The sequence below is a fragment of the Antechinus flavipes genome, chromosome 1, assembly GCF_016432865.1.
Source record: "Antechinus flavipes isolate AdamAnt ecotype Samford, QLD, Australia chromosome 1, AdamAnt_v2, whole genome shotgun sequence".
NCBI classification, from domain to species: domain Eukaryota; kingdom Metazoa; phylum Chordata; class Mammalia; order Dasyuromorphia; family Dasyuridae; genus Antechinus; species Antechinus flavipes.
In genome coordinates this window covers 97,828,623-97,854,264 of record NC_067398.1, presented here as the reverse complement: position 1 = coordinate 97,854,264, position 25,642 = coordinate 97,828,623, and the positions used below count along the sequence as shown (strand labels likewise).

Sequence of the window (25,642 nt, the reverse complement as noted above, 5' to 3'; positions counted from 1 at the left end):
ATTTGTTGTTGACCTACTCATTTTTAGAAGTAGATTATTTAACTTTCAGTTGGCTTTTAGTCTCTTTCCCTGCCCTTTTATTGAATACAATTTTTATTGCATTGTGATCTGAAAAAGAAGTATTTACTATTTTTGCCTTTCTGCATTTGATTATGAGTTTTTTATGCCCTAATACATGGTCAGTTTTTATATAGGTGTCATATACTGCCAAGAAAAAGGTATATATTCCTTTCTGTCCCTTTTCATTTTTCTCCAGAGGTTTATTTTATCTAGGTTTTCTAGGATTTTATTAACTTCCTGATTTTCTTGTTTATTTTGAAGTTAGATTTGTCTTATTCTGAGAGGGGAATGTTGAGATCTCCCACTAGAATAGTTTTACTGTTTGTTTCTTCCTCTAGCTGGCTTAAAATCTTCTCTAGGAATTTGGCTTCTCTACCACTTGGTACATTTAGTATAGTTACTACTTCATTGTTTACAGTACTCTTTATCAAGATGTACTTTCCTTATTTTTTTTTAAAAAGATCTATTTTTAATTTTATTTCATTTGAGATCAGAATTAGTACCCCGAAATTTTTTACTTCAGCTGAAGTATAATAACTTCTGTTCCAGACTTTTATCTTTACTATTATGTGTCTCTCTGGGTCAAATGTGTTTCTGTAAACAACATATTACAGTATTCTGTTTTTCTTAATCCATTCTGTTAACTTCTTCCATTTTATGGGAGAGTTCATCCCATTCACATTCAGTTATGACTACCAGCTCTGTATTTCCCTCCATTCTATTTTCTCCCAGTCTTCTCTCTTTCCACCCTTTCCTTAATCATTTTTTTTTTTACCCACCCCACCTACTCCTACCCACCTTATCTTCTATCACCCTTTCTCCCTTTTCATACCTTTTACCCTAATGTTCCTGGCCTCCTTTATGTCCTGCTTCTCCTTTTTCTTTCCTCTTTCTCCTCCTACTTTAAATGATTATAGATAAATTTCTATACCCAACTTAATGATGAATGAAAGTTTTTCCCTCTTTGAGACAAAACTGATGAGATGAAGCTTCAGACAATGCTCATCCTTTCTTTCTCTCCATTGTAACAGATCTTTTGTAGCTCTTCATGTGAACTTATTGTTCCATCATATCTTCCCTTTCCTCTTTTTCCAGTACAGATGTTTTTTCCACCCTTTAAAGTGTTTTTCTTTGATGTCATCACATCAGAGTCCATTCATAACCACATCCTCAGTCATGTGATATTCCCCTCTGTCTGCCCCAATGACAGAGACAGTTCTAAGTGTTACAGATAGCATTTTCCCGTAATAGCAGTTGCACCATTTGGATGTCCTGATCCAACATCGAGATCATAAACCCTAATTTTCGATACGGGCTCTCAAATAGGATTGCGCTGTTATCCCTGGGGTAACCTGTTCTGTTGATCAAAAGATGGGTCAATTACTGGTATTAATACACTTGGATTGGTTAATCTAGGTTATAATCATTCAGAGGTTGCTAGGGATGTAAAAAGATCAACTTTTAAATAAATTAATAATGAACAAATAAATAAACATTTATTTATGTTTTTCCCCGTTTATCTTTCTATGGTTCTTTTGTGTCCTGTGTTTCTAGATTAAATTTTTTGTTTAGTTTTGTTTTTTTCAATAGAAATGATTGAAAATCTTTTACTTCATTGAAGCTCCATCAACTCCCCTGAAAGATGACGCTGAGGTCTGGCTGGGTAGATAATTCTTGTTTGTAACCCCAGATCCTTTGCCTTCCCAGATATGGTAATCCAGGCCCTCTAATCCTTTATTGTAGAAGCTGCCAGATCCTGGGTAATCTTGACTATTGCTCCTTGATATTTGAATTATTTTTGTAAAGCAAATGCAATATTTTTTCTTTGAGATTGTAAAGAATCTGGAGTTTTGCAGTAATTTTCCCTGGAGTTTCCTTGGAAAACTGTGGGAAAGTGATTGATGGATTCTTTCAATGAGTATTTCCCCCTCTGTTTCTAGAATATCAGGACAGTTTTCCTTAATGATCTCTTGTGGAACACTATCAAGGATTTTTTTTGGTCATGGCCTTCAAATAGGCCAGTAATTTTTAATTTGTCTCTTTTGGATCTATTTTCCATGTTGGCTATTTTTTCAGTGAGGTATTTCACATATAATTTCCTCATTTAAAAAAAGTATAATCAGCTGGTATGTTTTTTAAAAAATAATTCTGTGAATATGCCTATGTGATAAATATAAAATTTAGCTATACCCGGAAAGATTTTTTTATTCCATTATTTATGCTTATTAAATCTCTTCTTAGCAAAATCTAGTTACTTCATGTACATGACAAATTTTTTTATCCAGTTGGAATTACATTTAGTTGCAAACCCTCCCATCTAGTAGCGATAGATAGTAGATAGCAGCTGTTGTGGGAAATAGATTAGGATAGTCAGGGGGAAATTATCATCAATAAGAAATATAAATGACATTCCTACTGCTTTCCTTAAGAGGGTGGCAAAATATCCCTTTATCTATAATCAAGGAAGTTACAGCTGGACAGTCATAATTCATGCATGTCTTTGACTCCAGTGTTACAATAAAATGGAAGAACCTCTATACTCATATATCCTTTGAATTCCAGTTTTACTTTGTAATGTCTAACACTTTTCTTTATTCAACTTATAGGGAATTACTCTTATTTTAATTCTATCAAAATTCTGATTTTGTTATTTTCAAATTTTGAATTGTGTTATAGAAATTTTCATAGATTTTGAGGCTAATCTTTTCTGAATGAGTTATGTTGGTTGGGACAGAAAGTAGAAAAGAAGTTTTTAGAAAGTGCCATAGGCATTTCCATACAGTTTTCCATGGAAGAGATTCCCCACCTTAAAATTTAAATACAGAGGCACTACATTCCTATTTGTCATGTTTGCACTTTAGCTAATATACTAAAATTAGAACAGTGTAGATTTTAGTTTCATTTGGAAATCAGAATTGGAATAGAGAGAAATTCTGTATTTTTTATCTCTTAGCTATTACATTTTTCCTTAAAATTTTTGAACATATTTTACCATTTATATTAGTCCTTATTTTAGAACCAATTTTTGTTTGAGATTAATTTTTAATGCTTTAGTAACACTTGAAAGGCAACATTTTCTTTTATAGATTTTGTTTTCTGCCAACAAGTCTATAAATCTGTTTTCTGAGTTTTATTTAGTACATGTATATTCTTGAACTATATACATTCAAATTATGTATCCCAAATCTTAAAATTATATAAGGAGGTTAGCAGTGAAATTTTCTTTTTAAAGTCCTATTTGGGACTAATACATAGTTTGCTTTTAAAGTGGATTCATCATTTTCCCTTGAAAGCATCCTTGTTCTTGATCTATGAACAGCTTTCTCATCACCTATCACTTAACAGAATGCTTTGAATCCTTTGATTGTGGAGTACCCCAATCATGAAGAACTGCCAGATTTTGTGATGTTGAAAAAAATATAGAACAAGAATGAGAAAACCATTTATATTATAGAAGAATATACTTGTTCATCTGAGGCTTGAGCCTGGGCCTTTAACAAATAGTTTTTAAAAGCCTCATAAGTGCCAAGCTCTATGAAAGGTACTAGCTTACAAAAGAAGACAGTTTTATCCATCAAAAGAACCTTATAGTACATCACCAGATAAAAATTAAATTCAACAATTATTTCTTTTGTGACTAAATCCTGAGAAGCTTAACTAACTAGATATTTATTTTATTTAAAGAATAATAATAGCTATCTTTTGGATAGTGCTTTACAGTTTGCAAAGTGCTTATCCTTATAACAACTCTGAGAGGTAAGTGCTATTATTATCATTTCACAAGTGAATAAATGATAGATATGGGGTAAGTGACTTGTTGAGGGTCACTTAGTAAATATCTGAGGACAGATTTAAACTCGGATTTTAATGACTCTGGGCCCACTACTGAGCTCTGTCCATTATACCATTTAGTTGCCTATTTTTAGTGTTCTCTAGTCATTTCCAATTTATCAAGTATCAATTAATCTGCCATATATGAGGCATCAGATTATTTAGTGGAGATGATTCAAAGATTGTGTCCCTGCCCTCCAGGAATTTATGATCTAATAAAGGCAATATGACATGTTTTCATAAGATTTTACCACTGAAAGCAACTTTAGTGATCATTTCATCTAACCCTTTTATTTTATGGATGAGGAAACAGATCCATAGAGGACAAAAAAAAAAACTGTTTTTGTTCACACAGAAAATAACAGAACTTGGATCATAATCCAAGGCCACGTAATCCCATATCCATTATTCTTTTTCATTTTTCAGGTACATAGGAAAGATCCCAAAGTTTTAGGCAAATTTGAAGAGAGAGATCACTTTGTTAGTGCTGTTAGGAAAGGCTTTGTAGGGAAAGTGGCACCTGAATTCCTTTTATATCAGTAGAAAAATTATAATGGGCAAAGATGAAGAGGAAGTGTAAACATCTTCTTTTCTCTGCATCCTCATGTTCACTTCTGAATGTGACATAACCACTGGCAAGTCACTCACTTGCCATAGGATATAGGACATTGGGGCTTCTGGATTGATTCACTGAAGAACTTTGTCAATCATTTTCTTTTTTCAATCACATCCAACTCTTGTGTGATTTGAGGATTTTCTTGGCAAAGGTACTAGCATGATTTGCCATTTCCTTCTCCAGTTCATTTTACAGATAAGGAGACTTGCCTAGAATTACATGACTGGTAAGTGTTAAAGGCTACATTTGAACTTGGGTCTTGCTGACTCCAGGCCTACTGCTCTATCCTCTGACAGAAGAGGCTATGTCATGTTTTGTCTATTTCCAGTGCTTTGCATATTATTTTATACAGTAGTAGGTGCTTAGCTAAATGTTTGTTGAAGTTGAAGTTAGGTCCTTATTGTGAAGGGCAATGAAATACCTCATTAATGATTTTTTCCTTATTAAATTAGTAAAACCATAACCTCGAAATCCCATGAGTTTGTTTTGAGCCCTTGAACCTTAAGGGCAATGCCTGATGTTATTAAGTTTAGGGGGCTTAGCTAAAGACAGAATGAATACTTTCTTATAATAAGGATAATAATGGGGAAAATAGTGTGGAAAAGGAAGCTAGGTGGTACAATGGATAAAACACTAGACACGGAGTCACAAAAACTTGAATTCAGATTTGATCTCATATATTTACCATCTGTGTGACTATTAATAAGTCATTTAATAATTGTCTGCCTCAGTTTCTTCAAGTATAAAATGAAGATAATGGTAGTACCTACCTCCCAAAGTTTTGGATTCAAATGAGGTACTATTTGTAGAGTACTTTGTACATAATAGATGTTCTCCTCATGCAGCATTTTCTCCCTGAACTCTGGATTCCACTCCCTCCTTCCTTCTTCCTCATAGATGTTCTAATTTCCTGCAGGGCTCAACTCAAGTTCTTCCTGCAGATGACTTATTTGCCTTCTCTTTGGTTCTTAGTATCTCCCGTTTCTTCCCCCACCCATCTACTACTCTATATTTATTTGTTTGTATTTCATATTTGCTTCTCTGTGTACAGGTGACTTTTCTCTAAAAGAATGTAAGTTCTGTGAGAGCAGAAACTCCTATTTTCCCTGTATTCCTAGCATCAGATACAGTGCTTGTCATATATTAGGTAGATGATAGACAGATAGATAGATATATAAATAGATAAATATCCTAACTAAGTACTTATTAAGTGCCGGTTGCTTTGCTAAATGATAGGAATATAAATTCAAGCAAATAAGATAATCACTATTCCCAAGAAGATTATATTCTAGAGGGGGATGATCAAAAGGTGAGCAGGAAATGGAGGGTATGGATTTTTTCTGTTGTGGTTTGGATCTGGTGGTCAGGAAATGTATAGTTCTGGTTCTGGTAAAAAATCAAGTGAAAGCTCATTTAACAGAAACAAGATTGTTTCATTAGTAGAGTCCCAAGTTTCCTGGGGGCAGGAAAAGGAGAAGTTGAAAACAACCAATAAAATGAGCTAGGAAACAAGGGAGGAATGGGAAAATTGGATAGTTCTATTTAATTGAAGTGTGGTCTTATGGTAAATATACTTAATTTGGAATTATAAAACTGGATTAAGTGTCCATCCCATAACCTTCCTGAGCCATAGCAATTCAGCAATTCAAAATGTATTTATTAATGTGTGGTAAATTCTAAGAATACAAAAATAAAAATAGAAATGAAATTCCCTGATTTCTAGGAGCATACATTTTATAGATGATGTATAATCTTTGTAAAGATAATTATAAGAGGTAGGAAGTAAGCATAGTGAAGGAAAGCCCAGACAAAGAGTTTTAGGAAAGTTTGAAATAGGAGATAGTACTAGTACTATTGCCTGGAAATATTTGAGTATCTTTTAAAATAGATAAGTATTCTAAAGGGTTAATAAGAGGGAAAAAAGGTATGACCTTACAAGATTATTGTGGGGAAAGTGTTTTTTTTTTTTTTGTTTTGTTTTGTTTTGTTTTGTTTTTGTTTTTGTTTGTTTATTTATAAACTAGTTTCATTATTTTATGATTTAAAAATCATATAGTATCTTAATCAGCACACATATGCTCTCTCTGTGTATATATAAAAGCATCTTTTAATTTTTATTTTTCAGTGATTTTAACAAATATAAAAAGGAATAAGCATGATATATGGTATTCATGAGGATGTTAATATATTTGAAACTGAAAAAGGATTTTCCTTATTTTATGTTTCCATGAACCTATTTTTAACAATATATAATAAATGACTTTTTGTAAGGGACTCATAAACCTTCACCTCCCTCTCATACTATCCCCTCCTGTTTCACATTCTGACTTTCTTGATCCTTGCTTCTAAAGACAAGTTGTGCAGGACATACAGGTGTTAGCACAGCTGGCTTGCTGATGACAACTCTGTCCATATAGCTGTCTAGTGTGTCATCACTCATATTGTTCAGTGTCATTCTGACCTAGCCAAGCTAAAAATGGTACTCCAGCTCAAAAGGGATTTAAAAACCTTGACAAACTAAAGATAAGACATTGCAGAATGTCATCTGCACATGCTTAACTATTTCTAGTTCAAAACCTCCAAATAACTAATTTCAGACTTAATCTGTCTTCTTCATTTGGGGCAATTACCTTAATAAGGAGATATTTTGTAGGATACTGTAATATCAGTTAATACATGTGAAATAGTGTTTTCGGTCTTGGAAAGTTGTTGTTGGTTTTTTTTTTTTTTTTTTTTGGTAGATCAAGGTCGTTAAAATCCATTTTGGGACCATCATGCTCCATGGTCCGTGTTCTGTAACTAAAATATAGCTTTGGAACAATCAGTACTTTAAGGAAAGGTCTTGATCAAGTTATGATTTTTCTATGTGTGTGTATATATGTATATACATATATATATGCAAATATATGTATGTATTATGTATATATAAGTGTGGGGGAAACATAAACTTTAACTGCTATTAAAATTTAGACTATTTTTTTTTGTTCCTATCTTTACTTTCCAAATTAATCTTGTGATTTAAAAAATATCATCATTTTATAATATCAGTTAAATAGCATTTCCCAAAAGCTCATTAGAGAACTTCTTTTATGAAATCTTAAATTTTTAAAAAAATGTTATTGTGTACTTATAAATCTAAGGATGCAAATACTGCAAATTATCGCTTTTAAAGGTAGAGAAACTGAGGTAGCAAGAACTTAAATAAGTTGTTCAGTTATTAATTAATAACTGTTTGTCTTGGTTTGTTCACTGGTAAGATTACTAGACTGTTTCACTAACTAACTTAGACAAACCATTAATTTCTTGACATCTATATGTATCTATCTATAAAGTGAGAATAACTAGATCTTTAATTGAAAAGATTGTCCTAAGACTTAAAGGAAATAATATATGTGAACATGCTTTGAGAAGTCTAAACCTAAGCTCAATTTCTTTCTGCCTTTTAGCCTTTTAGTTCAAGAGTTCATATAGAATCACCTATTTAGAGGTGAAAAAACACCTTAGTGGCTGAAAAACCACTGAGCACTATTGAGAAAAAACAATTTAGAGTCTGTTATAGGAAGTATGATTAGGATGAGAGATAGGAAAGAAGAGAGAAAGGGATAGACACAAAAGATGTTACAGTCTTTGCTTATTGTAGGTGTTCCTTAAGGTACTCTCCTCAGTGCTTTTGTTTTATACCTTTATGTCATTTCACTTGGTGATTTTATCATCTCCTGTGGATTCAATGGTTATATTTCTATGGACAGTTCTCATTTATTTATCCATCCCTGTCTTTTCTCCAGACTTCCACTTCCACATCTCCAACTGGCTGATGGACAATTGCAACTGGAAGTTCTATAAAAATTTTAAACTCAACATGTTCAAAACTGAACTCTCATTAACTTTTCTCTCCATACTTCTCTTCCTAACTTCCTGTTTACTGCCAAGGGTACTACTATTCTCTTTAGTCATGTAGGCTTGAAATCCCATTGTGGTTTTAACGACTTTCTCTCATCTCCATATCCAATTTTGTTGCCAGTTCTGTTAATTGTACCCTTTTAACATCTCTTATATATACCCCCTACTCTCTTTTGGCACAGGCCCTCATCATGGTTGATTTCCCTGCCTTATTTCTCAACCTCTCCAGTGCATTCTCTACCTAGATATCAACATGGTCTTCCTAAAGTTCAGATATGACCAATTCATCCTTCCTGCTTTTACCTCTTCAATCAATAAACATTTGCAGCTCTTTATTAGCTATAGAATTAACAAAATCATCTATTTGATTTTTCATAGCCCTTCATAACCTGTTCCTTTTAAACTTTTCTGGTCTTACCCTTACTCTCCCTCTATATTTTTATAGGTTTCAATGACATTCAGTGATGTTCCTCATACATTACCTTAAATATTCCAACTCAATACATTTTTACAGGTGGTTCTGCATGCCTGGAATTATCTCCTTACTTTTTTCTATTTCCGTGCTTCTCTGCCATCCTTAAAAGTCTCAGCTAAAATCTTACCTTCTAAGAACTACTTTCGGATCCACCTTAATAATGGTGACTTTCCTTTTAGATGGTCTCTGATTTATCCTGTATAGATCTTGTCTATATATATAGTTGCTTGCCTATTGTTTCTACCATTAGAAGGAGAACTCTTTTACTATGCCATTCTTTATTCCAGTACCCAGCACAATGCTTTTCACATAGCATATGTAAGTATATAACAAATGCTTGTTGATATACCTGATAGAGACAGAATCTGTACAATGTGGCAACTGCTTGCACTATCAGTAAGCATAATGTAGTCCTGAATTTTATTTTTCACTCAATTGTATGATTTTTAAAAATATGTCCTATGAAAATCTACTCAGAAAAACTTTGTATCCTCCCAATATATTCATTGAGGATATCAATATCTTCATAGAATTCATAGATTATTCTCAGCTAGTTTTTTTTGTAGATGAAAAAATAAACTGGTTATTGTTATATTCTTAGTCTTTTGTTGTTGTTGTTATTAAACTAATATCCAAGATTTTTTTCTTGGCCTTTGGTATCCCATCCTGCATATATCTTAGGAAGCAGCCTTGTCATGCACTCAAAACTACATCTTCCACACAGACCTCCATTTACTCAAAGTGCTTTTCTATTTTTGTTTTTTTTGAGTACCATATTTTTCTCTAAATGTAGATCTGGACTGTGATATCAGATTCCAAATGTGATAGCTTTAATAGAGAAAAGACTTTTCTTGAAATCTTTCCAGATATTTTGCATCTTAAAAAAAAAAATCTTACCCTCCCTCCACACTTTGTCACAATTTTTATGTGATTTTATGAATTGAAACTTGTGTCAAAATAATTTTAAACTTGTTCTTTCTTCCACTGTTTCTTGTTGTTTTACAAGGCCATAATTGTTCATAACCTTCCACCATCCTTTTAGTGAAAAATGCCCATTTTCTAGAATATAACAGAACTTATTTTTCCATATGTAGATTTTGTTATAAATGAAGAATGAATTAGGCTCAGAGTTGAACAACAGAAGTGATGGAGAGATGTGGATTGCTTTTGGGAAGTTGAAAAGCTTTTTAATAATCTTCAATCTTCTCTCTGAAATTAAGGTTTTAATATCATTATTTTTCTAGTGTTATTACATGATTATATGTCATGGAACACAGTCTTCAAAGAACTGAAGCTGGTGAATTACCTAAAGTTAGTCAGCCAGAAAACATTTATTAAGCACCTACTATGTGATCAACACTAGAGAGCAGTGGAAAAGGAAAAAAAAATGTGGTTTTGCTTTTTATGAGATGCTAGCCATTGCTTTTAAATAGAAGTGAATGTAATTTTGAGATTTTTTTTTCCCTATAATTATTATTGGCAAATACATTAGAAGTGAAAGGATCATAGCATCTTAATAATAGGGTAAATGATGCCAAAGGAAACAAAAAAATCTTAGATCACATACTACTTTGCTCCATCAGAAAGAAAGAGAGACATAAGTCTCTAATAAGTATAAGCTATATATCAGTTTTTTAATAAGAAAAAACATTTTGTTGATCTCTTCCATATGCTTTAAATTTTGTTATAGCAACAAAGAATTTTGCTTGTGATTCCAATTCAGTTTTTCCTACCTCTCACTTCCCAAATTCAACACAATAAGATGAAATTCACTTTTCTCCCCTCAGTATTCTTCCGCTTCACTTCTTTTATTTAAGGCTTCAGGATTTCATTGAATTGATGATCTCATTCATAAGGATGTTCTCTCTATTGGTTTTTTTGTTAAGATAGGATCCAAGATTTTCATTCCATCCACATCATCCCATATAATTATTAATTATGTTATTGTGTTGATCTTAAAAAAATTTTCCTAATGTTCTAAATGTCATTGTTTAATTTTTACATTTGGTGGCTATAATCTCTTTTGCTGAATCATGAATCTCATTGAGGATTTCTTTATTGTGTCTATCTACTGAAAAAAAATTTGGGAAAATCCTTTTAGAAGAAGCTTTTTTTTTTTTTTTTTTTTTTTTTTTTTTAACAATAGTATTTTATGTTTCCAAGTACATGTAAAGATAACATTTAACATTAATTTTTGTGAAACTCTGTGTTTCAAATTTTTTCTTATCCTTTCCTTGCCTCCTCTTTCCCAAGACAGCAGGCAATCTGATATAGGTTAAATATGTGCAGTTCTTGTAAATATATTTCCATATTTGTCGTGTTGTGCAAGAAAAATCAGATCAAAAGGGGAAAAAAAAAACCACGAGAAAGGAAAAAAAAAATAAGAACAATAACAAAAAGGTGAAAATATTATGCTTTGATGCACATTCAGTCTTCCTAGTTTTCTCTTTAAATGCAGATGGCATTTTTCAATTCTTTTGGAGTTGCTTTGAATCACTGCATTGCTGAAAAGAGCCAAATCCATCACAGCTGATCATCATATAATCTTCTTGTTACTGTGTACAATGTTTTCTTAGTTTTGCTCACTTCATTTGGTATCAGTTCACGTAAGTCTTTCCAGACTTTTCTGAAATCAGCCTGCTCGTCATTTAGTAGAAGTATTCTTAACTTGGTATCCAATAATTAATTAGAAAAAAATTGCCTCTTTATTTTTCATTAACCTCTACCTGAATATTAGAATTTCCTTCAATTATTTTGAAGCATTTTCATAAGTGGTCTACAGATTTCACCAGACTCCCAAAGGAGTCTGTTTCACATACCCACACACTCACACACACATCTTTTATTTAGATCATTTATAGGACATTTTTCATGATTTGCGGAAACAAAAACCTTGTCAAGTCTACATTTCCCATTTTTTTAACCTTATTTGACAAAAATAATCAAAATATTATTTAATAAAATCATCTTCATACATTTATCAAATTATCATGTATGGCTTTAACATGTGCATGGGAAATTCTTTGTTGAAAGAGTCTTTAAGGTTGCTTTTTACTCTACTGAGTCATACGTTTTTAGTAATCATCAAAGACTAAATCTAACCCGGGACCTTGTACTTAAAAAAATAATAATATTTTGGTCAATCCTACAACAATAAAAATGTGGTCTACAGCTGAAAACATTTTCTGGGACTCTGTCTTTTTTATTTTATTCTTCTATTTTAATTAATGTTACTTTCTAAATATAATTTGGCTATATAAAATTTGAACTTGTCTTAGTTTTTAGGACTTTGTACAGTTATGAACTTTTCTTCTTTATTTCTCCAAAATCTTAATATATTATCTTCCCCTTTTTAAAATAAAAATTATTAGTCTTATTTTTGGATTTTTCTTAAAACTTTTTTCCATGATTATTTTGGAAAAGTTTTTAGGATCTCTTTCATTTTTACAATAGTTAAAAACAACAATGGTAGTTTTTATTTAATAGTAGAAAAATGGTTTTAAGGTTGATTGCTTTGAGTCAATCTCATTGACCATTTCTATCTTTTGATAATTCCAGTGTTCATTCTAATTGTTAATGTTTAAAACATATTGTTCTCAATAACGTGGAAAAGATCAATTTTAAAAATATTTGTCTATAATTCCTTTTAATTTTTAATTCTTGAATTTGTGACTTTTTTTAAAAAAAGGAAATCGTAATACTTTACCATGTTGATTATATTATCATGTGTAATCACGTTCCAGTATCAGTGACATTTAAATATTAAAATTTCAATAAGAGAATATTCAAAATATTACTGTGTATGTCACATTTCATAGATGAATATTTGGTACCTGATGTTGGGGCCTGGTTGAAGGACCACAAATACCTGAAGTATGTTGTGTATTATACAGTGTGTGTGTGTGTGTGTGTGTGTGTGTGTGTGTGTGTGTATGTGTGTGTGTATATTTGTGTGTGTGTGTGTGTGTGTGTGTGTGTATGTATGTTTGCCAGTATTAGCAATCTGCTTTTGTACTTTGACATCCAGGATTTCCCTGGTGAATTTTGTCACAGAAAAAAGAGAATCATCAATATCGCAGTTAAACTTGACTTTCAAAGCTAATAGTATCTCATTTGGGGACTCAAATTTAATAAATTTTCTTTGATTCTGGGTGAGTTTTTAAACATCAAACAATGAATTGGCCAGGGTGCAGTAAAATATTTAGATCTATTGACTGTGGTTCAGAAGGGTAGAAGGAAAAACACTAGTGGTTTGATGTTGATAAATTCTTAGTACCTTAATCCACATTAATGTTTTCTCTTATCTCTGTGCATATTGGTGACAAAAAAGGCAGAGAAGGTGATGTACACATAAAATGTAAAACTTAAATCAGGTATTTTTGTAAATTATCATTTTTTATGTTATATTAAATAAGTTTGACAGAACTGTCCATATTGATGGAAGACAGTGGAGAATGTTTGTTCCAGGCAAGTATACATTCTGAACCTAATACATAGTATTATGTGTATGTTGTGCCCATACTGTTATAAAAATTGTATTACAGTGCATATGTTTGGAAGCCACAGGTTTTGACAAAAACTCTTCATGCCAATCTGGGATATAAATGGATCTCTATTCCCAGAATACAAAGTATAACATAGAATATGAAAGAAATCATTGTATGTGTTTGTGTGTGGGGGGGGATATGATGAAACACTGTGGATATATTTCTGTGAGATATGTATGATATTTATGCAGTTCATCTGTGTAATCAGTAATATTTTCTGCAGTTTTACAAGGAACCTGAGTAGGGATAAAAAAATAAAAAAATTTAAATGATTTTATCATTGTTATTAAAAATGGATAGTAGTATATTTAAATTCATCCAAATAAAAAGGGTAAAAAGATGTTTCTCTATGGTAAAAGATTTTTAAAATAATTTATATTGTCTTCCCACTCAGTATTTAACTATTTCATCAGGTATATTTCTCTGTAGTTTTTAAAAGTGTGTAATATAAACAAATTTGGTTATTAATATATGTTATCAAAGAGATCAATTATTATAATTTTTCCACCAGCATGAAATATTTCTTAAATAGGTATTTGAAAGGGGATAATATGCTTTAAATGGGAAAACTACATTAATTAAATTATGACTATAAATGAAAACTCTGGGATCTTAAGTAAAAAATGCCATTAATGAATAAAATTAACTAGTTTGGGAGTTAAAAGCTAAAATATTTAGTATGTTTGCTTTTCTGAGCATTTTACTTGAGTTTCAGTGGTTCTTATTGCATGTTATTTTGTTGTTAAAGCAGTTTCTCATTTATCCAGAAGGTGGCAGTGTGATACCAACTGCATGTAGTTGCATTATTGGACAGTGGAACAGGGTCTTATATCTGTTGTGTGCTTTTACATATTCTTTGGAATACTTAAAATCAAACTACATAGATTTGGTACAATTACTACTGTTTTTCTCTCTAGGTTATATCGCTCAGAAATTTTGTGACTAAGTTGATTACTGTGCCTTAAAGTGTATATTGATAAAAATTATCCAGAAGCATCTCTTACTAGAAGAACCAGGAGTTGAAGCTTTATTTTTGGAAGATCTTTTTCTTTTGTTTTGAATATACTTGTATTTATACTTGTACCCATACTATAATGAAGTTCTGCTTTCCAAAGAACCACAACTCTTAATTATTTAATTAATAGTATTAGTATCCCGGCTAGACTGAATAGAATAAGAAAAAAATAGCAATTAGGGAACATGCCTTTGTTGTATTTATTTTTGTTTTTTCTACCATTGAGTCTTTATGTGTGTGTTTTTAAAGAAGGTGTGTTGTTTTTTGAAGGTTAGACTGTGAAAAAATAATTTGAAACCACTTGATCAGAAGAGCTCCAAGTGACTCCCACCCTCGTTTCTCCTCCCCACCCCCCAATCCCACTTGAGGCAGAAGGAAGATGCTTTTTCTTCTTAACATTCTCCCCCAGCACTCTGAATTAGAGATTTATTTGCAACGAAAAATCAATTAGTCCTAAATTTATTCATGGATTTCAGGTCCAACGATCAATGCAAGTCCACTCAGTGGGCTCAAGGGGACCCAGTTCATCCCAGTTAATGTGTCTGAAGGGGAATTACCATTGATGCTGTTTTTTTCCCTTTAGGTCAGAGATCAGATCTCGCTGTCACGGACTGCGGCAAGCAGGAATGACTTCACCCTGCAGCTACCCAAACTGCACCTGGAGACCCTTGCATTGGAAGGGCTGAAGGGCGGGCCAGAGGTTGTAGCATGCCAGGTTAGCGTCTAAATAACCTTGTTTGATACAAAGATGTGTAGAAAAATAAATTGCACTAAATGGAGAGGATGCAAGCTTCAAAGTATTGTGGTCAGCAACTTAAAGGAAATTTCTTCTACTTATATTGCACACTTCAGAAATAATTAAAGTCTTATTTGAAAATTGACCTGTTAAATAATATGAGAATGTATTTTTACAAAAGAAGATATTCCAAATATGTTGCAACTGAAAATAATCATTGAAAGGCCATTTGCATCTGAGCAAGACAAAACAATGAGACATTATCTCCTAGCTTATTTCAATTTATTCATTAAAAAAGATTTGTCTTAAATGATTAAGAAACAGATGCCAAAAATTTAAAAATATTTAATTCAAAATGTCTTTCCTCAATATTGATTTAATTTAAATTATAATTGTTTCTTATTAATAGATATTTTTCATTTCAACCACAACTAATTTTAAAAACTAATATGTCATAACCAAAGAAAATCATTTGTTTATAAAACTCAGGATATATCCCAAGTCATAAAACCTCAAACAACAAAAAGTAAATTTTTTAAATGAAGAAATTAGAAACTTTCTTTCATATTTCTAGAAATGTGTTTGTTATATGCAAATTTAGATGTGTCCTTATTTTTAAAATTATGATTTCCTTTAAATTATAATAATAAATTTTTTTTCTCAAGGTAAGAATTTTTATAAATATGAAGTAACTATTTCATTATATTTTTAATACAAAGTACTATCATATGAAAATTCTTCAAGTTCTTTGTGAATAGCAGGAAGCTATAGATTATATGATGAACATCACTTTAGGAACATATCCAAAAATCTCATAAAACTTTTAAGTGCTTACACCTCTAAATTGCATTTTAGTGGTCCAACACATTTGTTTTCTGTTTTATTTATTTTCTATTTAAATCTTTGACATTATATGATTTTAGTAGATGTTAGAAGTGAATTCTAACAGGCATGATAGAATTTTTTGTATTTGCTCAGCGCCTTATTAAATTTAGATTGTCATGAGAACTATCATCCTTAATGTCCTACAAATAGAAGTACTCTTTCCTTCATAAGATATTCTGTTACTAATATAATTGATGAAAAATATTTCTATACTTAAAATTTTATAATTTTACAAATAATCATTAACTTTCATAATTGGACTTTCTTATAGTCTTCTTTAGTTAAGTATATTATCTCTGAGTTTTGATTTAATAGGTTAAAATACATGCTGTCTTCTCTATAGTTGCATGTGTCCTTACCCTTCCCCCACCCAGGTCCAAGTATATCCTCCTCTCTTCTTTAGCTTCATTCTTCTTCACTTCCTACCAGTGACTTAGAAATTTGATGATGTAATTATTTATTCATCACTTGCTTTGTGTTCCACTGAGGGAGAGGGTCTTTGTGCATCTCCAAACCCAACTCAACTGTGTTTATTCTTTCAGAAACGTAAAACATCGACCATACTCTTCAAGACCCTACCAGCACACGCAGACATTTCCTCATTTTTTCTTTTTTATTCCCACTTCTACCTCTAACCTCTTGTCTCAGTTCTAGTGTCTTCAGAGGGTCAGATTCTTTTACAAAAATCCAATTTCCAGGGAATCTATATGCTTCTTAAGATTAAGCTTCCTTGTAAATAAGCAAAGAAGACACACAGAAAGGCTTGTGACCATAATCCTATTAAAATATATTTTAAAAAACCTTACATGCCTAAAATATTCTTATTCTATGCAAACAGTAACATTTCCAAAATATTCTTGTTAATGCTTTTGAATGCTGTCTAACTTAATTATTGGAAAATAACTTTTTAGGAAGTGTACTTTTCTCTTTCCATAGTACCACAGGTCAGAAACTGGATATGGCATTTCCTAGAAACTGGGATCGTAAGATTTAGGACTGTAAGAAAAATCAGAGATTTTGGCCTGTTTTGTGGTTGGTGAGACTGAAGCCCCAAAGGAAGGGTGTTATGACATGCCCAGAGTCATATAACTAAGATGGCTAAAATTCTGACTCTTAATCCCCTTTCAGTCCTTCTTTCACTATATGCTTCTCTGAATTTAGTGATTGCATAGAGGTAGTTGCCATTGAATCAAAACTTTTATTTCACTTCTAAAATGTTTATTCTTGGGAAAGCATATAATTTAAGGGTCTGGGTTTCATAGATTTATGAGAGGAAAACACCAAAGACTTTGGCTTGGACATCCTTATTAAGTCCTAATTTAAGTAGTAATACAAAGTACTACCTATTTCAACATTTCATGAGTTTTTACAGGATTTCAATTCCTCTGCATGTCAATCTCTAGATATATTTGTTTATAAAAAGTTTATAAATTCTATTCCAGAAAACTTCACATCTTTGTGATCAAATTTTTTGTTTTTAAGTAACTTGTAGCTTGTACCAGTTGGTACAAGTACCAGTAGCTAGTTTGTAATACACTTCAGGGGAAAAGAGCACTAAATAATCATATGAAGTATTAGTATTATGTAAGACAAGTTCAGACATTCATGTTGGATGATAAGAGTAAAACATTATAAATTCATGGAGTGATTTTGTTTTTCCATTTATGAAATGATATTGGTGCATCTGTGTTTGATATTGTAGGTCACAGTTCATATAGTTCTGTAGACAAATCAGCAGATATAGAATAATTTCTCTTTGAGTCAGGCAATCATTCAGACATTAACATTACTAAATGTTCCCCATTTCTATTTTTATATACAGAATAATTCTATAGGTAATATATATGTGTGTGTATATATATAAAAATTGGCTTTCACAAGGACATGTTAATGAGGAAAAAACAATATCTGGTTACTGTGGAACTAATGATGCACACCATTTCTTCTAATTCAAATAATCCTGACTTGAGGAGGTTGAAGGTCCAGCAAATATGCTGTTGCTTATGCTGTCTAAAAAGGTAAACCTATATTCCTGGCATATTTCTGATAGAAGTAAAATTATTGGATATTATTTAAGGAAGGGAGGAATGAATGGTTAATTCATTATTTATCTGCATACAGATATGTGCTACATGGGAAAAAGAGAATGTAGCTGACTCCTTGATTTTAGGAGACTATAATGGATGCACTAAGGTGGCAATAGCTTGATTTTCTCATTTCTAAGAATTTCTCTTACAGCCTATTTGTTTTGCATATTTGGGAGAACGTTTGATTTGGGTTCTTTTCTTCCATATTTTTCCATTTGATTCCTCCTTTGTTTCCTCAAAGGCTTTAAATCACAACTGTTTTGATCAAGGAGAGCATAGCTTATCCCCCTCTTGAAGCTGCCATGTCACTTGATGTGTCAATCAAAGTATGTCTCCTGTGACACAATCTTTGCTAGGGGCTCCAGATGCTGCCTTTGCTGCAGTCAAAACTCCTACAGGCATAGAAGCAAAATCTTAGCCAGACCTTGATCTCCCAAATATCAACACCCAAGGCTGCCACGAGGTACTGGGTTGCAGTTCTTTAAAAGAGAAGAAAACCCCAAACTGCAAAAAGAAAAAAAATGACACAAGTTAACAACCTCAGTTGGGAAGTCACTGATAAAAAATAATTGCATCATAAACATCATCAGCTCACTTTTTGGAATACTTTACAGTCTATAAAGTCAAGGATTAAGTGTACAGAAACTCATATTTAAACATATCCTTCTCCATTGAATACAAAGATAATTCTAGTTGTCCACTATAGTGTTCATTGATCTCATCTTATTCGTTCACCCCAATACAGAAATAATGACGAGTACAGGGATTAAGCCTATGACCTTGAGACCTGTATACTCATGTTCTAACCAATTGAGTTAACCAAACACAATGGCAAGCTTAGAAAGCTGGTATTACATAAACTGTGCCTGTTCTCAGACAATATGACTTTCAGTACTTTGACTCACTTCATTCAAAACAACAACAACAACTACAACAACAACAAAACCTCTTACAAAATGCATAAAAATTAGGCTGGCATTTTACAATCACCCTTTGTTAGGTATGTTGTATTCTATAAATAGTTACAACTTTTTTAAAAAATAAGGATTAATTATGAAGTTATTTATTTAAGAATACTTAAAAACCAGATCATCATATTCTTGTAATCAGTACTAATCTACTACATAATTGAAAATTTTTATTTGGTATGGTTTTTAAGTCTGGGTAATATAACTAACTGTTGGAATACAGCAGTTTCTTAAGATAGCCAAAAAAAAGGTAAGTTTTTTTTCATATTCAGTTACCATATTTAGATAGTTTAAATCATAAATGTATAGCAAGTTGGATAAAAAATATTTCTATCCAAGTATGAAATAGATAATGTTTGTATGTAGACTATCAAGTATTATTAGGTATACTAAGGATTTTATATGTCATTATGCTATTTGGTAGAATGATCTTTGAAAAAAAAGTATATAAAATCTTTTAAACACTTTTTGGTTGTATTTAAAACATAAGAGCATATAAGCAGTTTCACTTAAAAATGTGAGCAGTTTTGAGATTTTTATTCTAATTTGTATGATAATAGTAATATTCACATAATTAATGACATTATTATTGAATAATAATGTATTTTAATTATTTTCCAGATAACTGAAGCTTACTCATTTATGCAAATTAAGTTTTAAAAATGTAAATATTTTAATCAAAATTTCATAAAGTACATCATCATGTAAACAGATTATCGTAAGCGTATTTTAACTCTTGGTGGCTCAGTATTGGCATTATAAATATCAGTTATTATACTGTACATACTCTCAAGAGCTACCATGATGTAGATATTTACTTACCCCTGTGATGTTTGTAGTTCTATATGCATATTTATTACACAGTTTTCTAATATTGTCAGATGTCTTTCCCATTGGACCTTGGTACTTTTAGCTTTTAGCTCTAATTTTACTTTCAGTTTTCTGTGTTAGGACCTAAAAGTCATTCTTTCATTCCTTTTACTTCCAGTATCTGGGACTTTTGAAATAGCTGATTGTCATTTTGTGTTCTTTTCCTTCCATGACTGTGCTCATGGTGTGTGTGTGTGTGTGTGTGTGTGTGTGTGTACATTTTTGAGGTTGCTGGAGGCCTTATTTTCATTTCCCTTTTAGTGGATCATTACTTTAAAATATGTTAGAAGAATGATCAATAATTCTGGTTTTGTAATACTCAGGCCTCTCCAATTATTTTGAGAAATACAGTTTTTAAAACAGTGTACATAATACCTGACATTTTTAAAAGTGGGGGAAGCACAAGTCTTGAGAAGTAAAACAAATAATGAGAGAGCCCTTCAGAAGAATAGAAGTCACTTCTAGTGAGGACTTATTTATTTTTCCCAGTGGCAATGAAATCAATTAGCTTGATGAAGCTATAGTTCATCCCCAAATAAATCCTTGGTGGTTGGTTGACACCATGCCATTCTTTGTCTCATTAAAATGCTTGACAGCTTCAACCTAAGAATGCCAGATTGAATTTAAATAGACCTGAGTTCTAGACCTGGGTCTGTCATCTGTAACATGTATGTTCCATGCAGAAAATAATTTTTTCAGTCACTGAACAGCAAGAAATACAGGTAGTATCATTGGATGATTCTCTTGGGACAAAGTCACAAGCATTTAAGAGAATTTTTCAGTGGGAAAAAAAGGACTTTTTCACCTGATTATTATTTTGGAGGCCATAGTTTTAGAAAAGAAGGCTCTAGAGAAGCAGCGAAAAAACCTGTAGACAAGCAGATTGGTATCCAAAGGGCTGTCATTTAGAAAAATGATATTTGACTTATTTTGCCTGGCCTGAAGGACAGAATTAGCAGCAAAGTGTAGAGAAGTCCAGAGGATCAGATTGAAACTAGATGGGAAGAGAAACTTAACAATAAGAGCAGTCTCACAGTGGGATGGGTGAGATTGCCTCTTCATCAGGAAGACTTTATGCAGGGGCTGGTGGTCTCCTTGGCAGCAGTATTGTCTGGGGACTTTATGATCAGTACAATATAGACCAGATGGTCTCTTCCTGATTTTTAGATTCTGTGATTAATTAACAAAGCAATCTTGGCCAAGTAAGTCACTTTACTTCCCTCTGTCTTAGTTTTTTCAAATAGTAACATGAGGGGATGGGAATAGATGATATTTACAACTTCTTTCAGTTCTAAGATCTTATGATGAATATTTCTGCAGGGCATGAGACATGCCCAGTAGGTGTAGTAAAGCTTGATATTTTGCATGACTAAGGAATAATTTGTATATGAATTTCATGACAATAAGTTAATATTTGTTTCCATTAGCACTCTCTTTGCTAAGTAACTCAGAGGGAGAGCTTAAATATTGTATGTATAATGCTAGTATAACTATATTAGATTTTATAAATATGATCTTTGTAACCCTGGGCAAGGACTTACGTGCCAATGACTGGGGACAATTTCAAGTTGCAGAAGAGGTGCCAACTTATACTGATAGAAGAAGTTTCCACATGTGGGAGTTCTTGATGAAATTGAAGTCCAGTTCCTGTGCTTATCATCTCATGTTGTAACTTGCATTTGAGAGACTAGTGGGGAGTACTTTTATATTGATAAAACTCTTCAAAAGGCCAGGTGAAATGGAAGAATAAGAAAAATAAGCCTTTTTATAACCTCCACCATATTTTTGGGGAATGCTCTAATTTCTTCTCCTTACTCAGGTGAAAAGTTTGAAAGCATTATTCCCTTCCAAAGGTACTGATGTCAGTGGACTGACCTGATAAGTTCAAAATGAATTATTTCCAACTATTTTTGATTTGTACAATTCTTTTTTATTGTATCTTAATTTACTCTGAGGAAAAGTTAAAATCATAACAGGGCCTTTGGCAGAGTAGGTTTAAAAAAAAAAAAAACCTTATATAAATTTGTCTCCACTTCCCAAATGACCTAGGTAAGTTTTTTTTTTCTTAATTGTTCAGTTGTTTCAGTCATGTCCAATTCTTTGTGACCCCATTTGGAGATTTCTTGTCAAAGATACTGATATAGTTTGCTATTTTCTTTTCTAGATCATTTTACAGATGAGGAAACTGAGGCAAACAGGATTAAATGACTTGCCTAGGTTCATATATAGAATTTGTGGCTGAGGCTAGATTTGAACTTGGAATTTCACAATTACAGACCCTGCATGCTATCTACTTTGTCACCTAGCTGCCCAGACCTATATATAGGATACCAAAAATCCTCAGAATTTTGGCACATAAATTAAATCGTTAACTGGTCCATTGGATACTTGATCCTGGTAGACTACTTTTTTTTTTTTTTTTGTGCTACATTCTTTTCTCAGGAAGTACATATATATATATATATATATATATATATATATATATATTATATATATATATATATATATATATATATATATATATATATATATATATATATATACTATCATTTCACCTTTTTGTCTTTGTATATGTGCACATGAATGTCCTTTGCAAAGTTTGTTTCCTTACTTTAACCTCAAGCTGAGAGTTTTGAATAATTTTTCTAGATGTGCAAGGACATCAGATTTCAGTGAAATTGAGTAACACTGATCTGTGTGATTCTGTGGTTGTGGTCACTAAAATTATATAAGATACTAGTGAAGATGATTTTCTAGTTTTGCATAGAATAAGAGCATACTGAAAAAGATTATTTTACTATTTTACTTTATTTGTTGAATATTTATGGTTTTTCCTTTTAGTGAACATGGCTACTTTAATTTAATGATTCTTATTTTCTGTTCTCCTTCCTCCTATTTTGTCTTTTGCTGTCATGTTTGCTTTCTGAAGCCTGGATACTTCTGTACTTCATAGATCTATAATTTTATTTGTGTGGGGCTATATATATATTTTTTTAACTGATGAAGATCACAACTCTCAGTAAATACTTTACTAGATAGTATCTTGAATTGCTTTAGCTAGAATAAAAAACAATCCTCATTTGTATCCAGGAGTTTGATGATGAATCTCTCCAAATTTAGCAAGGCTGGTCCTCAGACAATAAAGTTAAGTACAAACTATCGTCGTGCTCAGTAAGACCCACCATAGTTTGTGGTCATTGGCTTAGCTTTCAAGAAAAAGGTAGGGATAAATGTGTTCTGTTCTTTCCTCTGTCAGCCCTTGAGTTATTTTATTTAGGAAAGGTCCTAAAGTAAACAAGTGAAGTAATAGATATATGTTATCTTGGGATTTGGGTCATGTTGAGATTTGGGGTTAAGAGAAAGAACATAGCTAAGAACTAATGTGTAACCAACCCCAGGAATAGTACTGAGGTCAGAAACAGAGTCAGAAATACAGTGCTGAAATTTTAGTCTATTTTGTGTTTTCTTTGTATTGTTTTGCTAAAAAAAACTTTATTAATTATGTTTCATTTGAGGAGCTACTTATATGCAGCTAGATGATTCAGTGGATAAAATGCTTACATCTGAAGTCAGGAAGATTCCTCCTCCTTCTAAATTCAGATCTGGCCTCAGATACTTTCTAACTAGGGAAACTTGGGCAAATGACTTAATTCTGTCTTCCTCAGTTTGCTCATCTGTAAAATTAGCTGGAAAAAGAAATTGTATCTGTCAAGAACACAAAGATTTGGATACAACTAAAAAACTACTGAACAACAAAAACAAGAAACACATGCTCAGTGAATAAATTTTTTTGAACTTAGTAATATTTTTTAGTATTTTTACTTAGTATTTAGTAGTATTTTTTCCAATTACATGTATTTTTCTAATTTCATTTCTGTTAGATTTTGAGTTCCAAATGTTTCTCCTATCCTTTCTTTCCTTCCCCTGCCCAAGAGAGTAAGCAATCTGATATAGACTCTATGTGTACAATCATTTAAAACATATTTCCATCTTAGTCTTGTCATGAATGAAAAATCATAGTAAAAGGGAAAACTATGAGAAAGGAAAAAACATTAAAAAAAAGCAAAAATCATGTAATTCAATCTACATTCAGACTTCATAGTATTTTTCATTGGAATGTGGATAGCATTTTCCATCATGTCTTTTGAAATTATCTTGGAAATGAATAAAATTTTCAATACCTTTAGTTTCATCAAAGTCCAGTAGATAGTTGAGGTGGTGAGTATACCCTTACAAGTGATAGGTGCCAGATACAAAGTATTTTGGTTATGTGTCTACTTCTTTATCTTTAAAAAAAAATCTCATTTTTTCATTTTATTCACACTAACTTCATTGTACATAAGTTTCCATCTCTGTGAGATGACAATATTTGTGAAATATTTGAGTTACACTTGGGTAAAAAGACTTAAGGAAGCATGGACCTTGATCATTGTTATAACTTTCGGCACTATGAGTAGAACTGCTGAAAGATATGAATATAATTTGTCACTACAGTATTAAAATTCAAAAATGTATACCCAAAGTTTAACCTTTTAGTAGTTCTTTAATAATACTTATCTTAAAAAAAAAAAGACACAAGTAAAACTTTAAAGATTACCTTTTTGTTTTTATAATTAAGAAACTGAATACTAAGAGCTCTAAAACTTAGCTTACTGTAAGTATAATTGTAAAATATTTGGGGGTTGTTGGGTTTTTGTTTTTGTTGATTTTTTTTTTCTCTAAAAGACAGTATTTGATGGATTGCTTAGGTGAAAACCTGGAAAGGAAAGGGTTATCTACAAATTGAGAGAATTTATTATGGCTTAGTGATTTGCTGATTGATTTCATTTGCTGTCAGTTAAGGCTCTCTTAATGTCAGTTTTCTTTGCATAATGCCTTGAAATAAAGACTGATGAAGTTCTTCAGATTGATGCCGCTTACATAAACTGACCCTGATTTGCCCTATTCTGCATGACAATTTAAATGACAGCAGTTAGAGGGAAATATAGCAATGAATATGCAACTCAGGGATTAAGGTAGATTCAATAAATCTTTCAAAAACTAGATCTCAGCATAAAAAAATCTTTTATTTTATAGTTGTCCAAAATTTTACTAAACACAGACCATTATTGTTCCCAAGTATCTGTATTCTTGAAGTAAAGAGAGGAGCAGAAAAAATTAACATAATCTTAGACACATATAATACATTCCTATATTATAAATATACATGTGACACAACACACATGTATAATGTTGTATAGACATATACATTTAATTTATAGATATATGTATATTATATATAACATGTACATATGCACCTATGTTTTATTTACATTATACTTATACATTTTATGCATATATTCTCTTTTTATTTAAATATAGAGTTTACTCTTAGGACTCTGTCCAAATACCAGTCTTTATCTATCCACTGAATTTCTTAAGATTGTTTATAATGTTCTACTTTCTTAACTTTTTTAGCCTTATTACATTTTTAGGTCCCTCCAAGCATTTTGTGTTCTAGTGATAGAGACCTGCTTTCTATTCCTTTCACATGACAATCCATCTCTCATCTCCTTGCCTGTGTTGGCAGTCCTCAACGCTTGGAATCTTGACATCCCTGGCATCTTTCAAGATTCAATTCTTAAGCCACTTTCTGGAGGAAGCCTTGCTGGG

The 25,642-nt window shown here is 31.8% G+C and overlaps 1 protein-coding gene across 3 annotated transcripts in view; it reads left to right on the top strand.

Moving 5' to 3' along the window:
- The window catches only part of CCDC171 (coiled-coil domain containing 171), a 451,802-nt gene that overhangs the window by 307,392 nt on the left and 118,768 nt on the right, over positions 1-25,642 (top strand). For all 3 annotated transcript variants that reach the window (XM_051987110.1, XM_051987103.1, XM_051987118.1), the window contains one exon: positions 15,028-15,159. In XM_051987110.1, coding sequence (XP_051843070.1) covers positions 15,028-15,159 — 132 coding nt within the window. The remainder of the gene's footprint in view (positions 1-15,027; positions 15,160-25,642) is intronic.